The 5932-nt window shown below is 53.9% G+C and overlaps 1 protein-coding gene across 1 annotated transcript; it reads left to right on the forward strand.

Moving 5' to 3' along the window:
• The first annotated feature begins 226 nt into the window (after positions 1 to 226).
• On the forward strand, positions 227 to 4979 carry FZD7 (frizzled class receptor 7). Its single transcript, XM_021702845.1, has one exon. It carries the CDS (start codon positions 1013 to 1015, stop codon positions 2735 to 2737), a length of 1725 nt encoding a protein of 574 aa, XP_021558520.1. The 5' UTR covers positions 227 to 1012; the 3' UTR covers positions 2738 to 4979.
• The last annotated feature ends 953 nt before the right edge of the window (positions 4980 to 5932 follow it).

Genomic DNA, 5932 nt, shown 5'->3' on the forward strand with positions numbered 1-5932 from the left:
AGCGCTGCAGACTCCGCCTCTCCAGTTCCCTCGCCCGGCCTTTCCGACTTCCACCCAATCCGGAGGCCGCCACACAGAAAACAAAGGCTACCATTGGGCCGCCCTGGAGCTCGAGGGCCCGCCCCCAGAGTGGTTTGTGAATGGGGGGAGGGGAGGGGGCGGGGCGGCCCGGAACCTTGCGAGCCCGACGCTTCTTCTGGCGAGTTGCACTACTCCGAGGCGTTACTCTGCGCTCGCTTCCTCCCGGCGGGCGGCGGCGGCGGCGGCGGGCGCCGGGACTCACGGGCCAGGGCTTCGCAAGGCTGGAGAGGCCAGGCCCAGGCCGCGGCCACCGGGCCCTCGCAGCTTCGGACACAGTGTAACTGGATTTCCAAAAAGAACTCGCTGAGCTCTTGGCTCCAAGGCGCCGATCGGACTCAGCGAGAATCACCCGTTTGGCAGAAACTTGGGGGCCGAACTTTTGGGGCTGAAGAAGGAGCGGGGGAGTAGAAAAGGAGGCGAAGGAGGAGGAGGAGGCGGCGGCGAGAGAGCCTCGAGGCGAGGAGGCGGAGCAGCACGGCCGAGGCGGCGGCCTCGGCTAGCAGGCGGCGGCGCCGGGCTCTCGCCTGCCGGGGGCCGGACTTGGTGTGGGGGGCGCGTGCGTTACTGTGCGCTGTGGGTCGACAGACTTTGGGCAAACTTTGAAGGGTAACCGGAGACGCTTGTTGCTCCTCGCCGCTGAAAAAGCCGCACCGTTACGTCGCAGCGGGAGAAGAAGGCGGCCCCCCTCAGCGCCCCCGACCCAAGCAGACGAGTTAGGGCTCCCCGCGGCTGCTAGAGGGCTGGGCGGAGACGGCAGCGGCGCGGGTACCCCAGCTGCAGCGCCCTCAGCTCCGCGCCGCCCACGGCCCGGCCCCGGCGCCGGGAGGACTCTCATGCGCCCGGCGCGGCCGCGCCTCCTCGGATCCAAGCCTCTCCCGGCTGCCTCGTCGCGCTCCTCGGGCTGAGAGCGCCGCTGCACGGGTGGCCGGCGATGCGGGGCCCCGGCGCGGCCGCGTCGCACTCGCCCCTGGGCCTGTGCACCCTGGTGCTTGTGCTGCTGGGCGCGCTGCCTGCCGGCGCCGGGGCGCAGCCTTACCACGGCGAGAAGGGGATCTCGGTGCCGGACCACGGCTTCTGCCAGCCCATCTCCATCCCGCTGTGCACGGACATTGCCTACAACCAGACCATCCTGCCCAACCTGCTAGGCCACACGAATCAAGAGGACGCGGGCCTCGAGGTACACCAGTTCTACCCCCTGGTGAAGGTGCAGTGTTCTCCCGAACTGCGCTTCTTCCTGTGCTCTATGTACGCACCCGTGTGCACCGTGCTGGATCAGGCCATCCCGCCGTGCCGCTCTCTGTGCGAGCGTGCCCGCCAGGGCTGTGAAGCGCTCATGAACAAGTTCGGTTTCCAGTGGCCCGAGCGGTTGCGCTGTGAGAACTTCCCGGTGCACGGCGCGGGCGAGATCTGCGTGGGCCAGAACACGTCCGACGGCTCCGGGGGCCCGGGCGGCGGCCCCACAGCCTACCCCACAGCGCCCTATATGCCGGACCTGCCGTACACCGCGCTGCCCCCGGGGGCCGCTGACGGCAGGGGCCGCTCTGCCTTCCCCTTCTCGTGCCCCCGCCAGCTCAAGGTGCCCCCCTACCTGGGCTACCGCTTCCTGGGCGAGCGCGACTGCGGAGCCCCGTGCGAGCCAGGCCGTGCCAACGGCCTAATGTACTTTAAGGAGGAGGAGAGGCGCTTTGCCCGTCTCTGGGTGGGCGTGTGGTCGGTGCTGTGCTGCGCCTCGACGCTGTTCACCGTGCTCACCTATTTAGTGGACATGCGGCGCTTCAGCTATCCCGAGCGGCCCATCATCTTTCTGTCCGGCTGCTACTTCATGGTGGCCGTGGCGCACGTGGCCGGCTTCCTGCTGGAGGACCGCGCCGTGTGCGTGGAGCGCTTCTCAGACGATGGCTACCGCACGGTGGCGCAGGGCACCAAGAAGGAGGGTTGCACTATCCTCTTCATGGTGCTGTACTTCTTCGGCATGGCCAGTTCCATCTGGTGGGTCATCCTGTCGCTCACTTGGTTCCTGGCAGCCGGCATGAAGTGGGGCCATGAGGCCATCGAAGCCAACTCGCAGTACTTCCACCTGGCCGCGTGGGCCGTGCCCGCTGTCAAGACCATCACCATCTTGGCCATGGGCCAGGTGGATGGGGACTTGCTCAGTGGGGTGTGCTACGTGGGCCTGTCCAGCGTGGATGCGCTGCGGGGCTTCGTGCTGGCGCCTCTGTTCGTCTACCTCTTCATTGGCACGTCCTTCCTGCTGGCCGGCTTCGTGTCGCTCTTCCGCATCCGCACCATCATGAAGCACGACGGAACCAAGACGGAAAAACTGGAGAAGCTCATGGTGCGCATCGGCGTCTTCAGCGTGCTCTACACGGTGCCGGCGACCATCGTCCTGGCCTGCTACTTCTATGAGCAGGCCTTCCGCGAACACTGGGAGCGCACCTGGCTCCTGCAGACGTGCAAGAGCTACGCGGTGCCCTGCCCGCCTGGCCATTTCCCGCCCATGAGCCCCGACTTCACTGTCTTCATGATCAAGTACCTGATGACCATGATCGTGGGCATCACCACCGGCTTCTGGATCTGGTCTGGCAAGACTCTGCAGTCGTGGCGCCGCTTCTACCACAGACTCAGCCACAGCAGCAAGGGGGAAACTGCGGTATGAGCCCCGGCCCCTCCCCCACCCTCCCTTCCCCCATCCCCTAGCAGGGGGAGAGGCGTGGGAAGGAGAGAACTGCTGGGGGGGCGGGGGGGCTCCTGTAACCTCCACCCCCTCCAATGAGAAGTGACCTGGAAGAGAGATGATATTTGTAGATTTGGGGCGAGGGGTGGGTTTGGAAAAGGAGGCCTGGGTGAAAAGACGATTTGGATGAAAAGACTTTGGCAAAGACCTGCGGGAAGATAATGATGATGATGATGATGATAACGATGATGTTAATCGTGTACGGTACCGGCCGACCTGGGCCTAATCGAGATTGAGCCCAGCAGAGATGGCTCTGAGTTCTTCCCGGCTCCAGGGCCGAACTGGGACTGTGAGCCATTCCCCTGCTGCAAGACAAGTGGCCTGTCCTCACTCCTGTGAGGCCCGGGTGAAAGGTACAGCTCTGTCTGCGGCGGCGGCTTTGTTGGGAAAAGGGAGGACTCCCTGCGGTGTCCTTGTCAAGCGGTGGTCAAACCATAATCTCTTTTCACTGGGGCCAAACTGGAGCCCAGATGGGTTAATTTCCAGGGTCAGACATTACAGTCTCTCCTCGCCTGGCCCCTCCCGCCTGTTTTTCCTCTCCTGGTCCTTTCAAGTCTTGTAAAATAAGCATTTGGAAGTCTTGGGAGGCCCGCCTCCTAGAATGTGAGGATGCGAAAGAAATGAAGATAACATTTCGAGATGAGGCAAAGGAGATGAGTAGTAGGTATTTCTGCTACTTTTTTATTTTCTGGGGAAGGCAGAAGGAAGAAGGTGTTTTATTTGGTTTAATACTCTGAAAAGAAGTGATGACTTGTTGCTTTTCAAAACAGGAGTGCATTTTTCCCCTTGTCTTTGTTGTAAGAGACAAAAGAGGAAACAGAAGTGTCTCCCCTGTGGAAAGGCATAACTGTGAAGACAGCAACTTTTATAGGCAAAGTAGCACAAATCAGAGGTTTCCCTTTGGATGTTAATTTGGCTGAGATAAACATTCCTTTTTAAGGAAAAGTGAACGGCAGCGTGCTTCCATACCCCCAGTCAGTCAGAGGTTCTGACTTGGCTAAAGGAAATGCAAGGGGTTTTGTTGTATTTGTTTTAAATAAATTTAATTCAGAACACACGATCCTATCTACAGGCTCTGTTCAAATGTTCAGGGAAATCTCTCCCTTTATTATTTTTTTCTTCCTATAAACCTGCATTTAGGTTTTCTATTTTCTTCCCATTTGAATCCTTCAAGGTTAAAGGTAAAGCATAATGCCCTCAGCCTCCATAATAAAGAAGTTAAATTTTTTAAAAAGTAAAGAACCATTTTGTCCTGTTTTCTTAGTTCCATAAATCCGTTTATAAGACAGCATGTGTATGCTGACCCTGTCTTTGTGTGGCTGGGTGGGGAGGTGACCTGCAGAAATGACAGTGAATGAAGCGGACAGTTCAAACCATGGGTCCCTTTTTTTAAGGAAAGTCATTAAAAGAAGGTAAGCTTCAAAGTAATTCTGGAGTTCTTTGAAATGTGCTGCATGACTTAAATTTATTAATCTTAAATCATGTACTTTTTTTTCTATAATAGAACTGATTCTTTTGCGTAATGCTCTAAAGCTGAGCAGAGAATCATGAGAGCTAACCTTTACTCCACCTTTCACACCACCCTCCAATCTTGCAACACTATCCTGTTTCTCAAAACAATTTTTAAATGCTGTTTTAAATAGTTTTTAAATCATAGAGGGGTACTGTCAGGAGTACAAGTTACTTTATATATGTAATGTTCAGTTGAGTGGAGCTGCTTTTTATATTAAAGTTAACATCGACCTTGTGTTTCTTAAACCTCCAAAATGGTCTCATTTGTCAGATTTAAAACTCCCACCACACAGTTTCTGGCATCTTTTGTGTTGTATCTCTTGCATGTGAAATTTGTAAAATAGAGACAAGTGCAGTATGTATATTTTGTAAATCTCCCATTTTTGTAAGAAAATATATATTGTATTTATACATTTTTACTTTTGGGTTTTTGTTTTGTTTTGCCTTTAAAAGTCTACAAGGAAGCCCCACTTTATCACATGTACAGATCACAAAATAAATTTTTTTAATACAAAGCGAACGTTTATTTAGTTGACAATTCCTATAGATCTTTAAGCCAAAGAACAGAACTTTGTGTTATGAAAAGAAGGTGTGGAGGGACACCATTGGATCTGTCCCTCATGTAGATGTTCTATATTACTGAAGTCTTCTCCTTGCCTTTTAAAATACAGTGTAATGAATGCCTTATCCGTCCTTTAGTTGTTGTTGTTGTTTTTTTTCTGTTATTGGTGCTTCCTGCCTACCACCCCACTACCTTTCCCACACACGCCTAAGCCTTTTCACATCCTGCTTTGGATAACTTATGGAAGGGGATAGAATAGGCATCTCTTTAAGAGAGGCGCTCTCTGATCCATGTTTTTACCACCCTTCCAAGATGCAGACCATATTTGAAAGAGGACCAGAAGATATTTTTGGTCTGCTTTTCTGGTGGTGTTTTCCTTGGGAAGAATTCAGTGAGTTTGTTTTGTTTGTCTGTGTTTCTTTTCTTAATTGATGTTTTTGTATTCTAATGCACCTTACCTAATTTGTTCATTCTTAAATCCTTTGGGTTCACATGGCTGGGAAGTCAGTAGAGGGTTCCAGTTAATAGCAAGGGCCTTTCGAATGGAGCCTTCTCGGCTGTAGGCTTCACTCTACCTTCTAGGTCAACTGAACCAGAGGTCAAGTGATTTCCTGAGGTGGCAGTGACTCGGCAGCTCCGGCAGGAATAGACTCCAGCCTGACCCCAGGATGGCCTCAAGCCACTGAAGCTATTCTTTCTCTCTTTTCGGAGAGGCTAACTTTGGAATCAGATTAGACTGAGAAGCCTTCCTACCCAGGCACTTTGATATTAAACAGTCCCTCAGGGAAATGATAAAGGCATTCTAAATACTTCCAACTCCAAGCCTCACTCGCCCCCCCCCCCCCCCACTCGTTTCTCTTCTTTAATTCAGGTGCCTGTTTCCTGGCTTTTCCTAACCATTGCTTCATTCTTGGGCAGCCATCAAGACCCAGCAGCCGACTGGACACTGCTGTTTCTCCTTCCTGGCTTCGGCTCGCAGCTTCTGTACTTCTAAAGCTCCACAGAAACAGTTGTGTTTTTGTTTTAATTAACAGGCGTGCTCA

The sequence above is a fragment of the Neomonachus schauinslandi genome, chromosome 3 (genome assembly GCF_002201575.2).
Source record: "Neomonachus schauinslandi chromosome 3, ASM220157v2, whole genome shotgun sequence".
Taxonomy (NCBI): Eukaryota; Metazoa; Chordata; class Mammalia; order Carnivora; family Phocidae; genus Neomonachus; species Neomonachus schauinslandi.

Excerpts from the sequence above, each read along its gene's own strand:
- FZD7 (XM_021702845.1), top strand. The coding sequence starts at position 1,013 with ATGCGGGGCCCCGGCGCGGCCGCGTCGCACTCGCCCCTGGGCCTGTGC.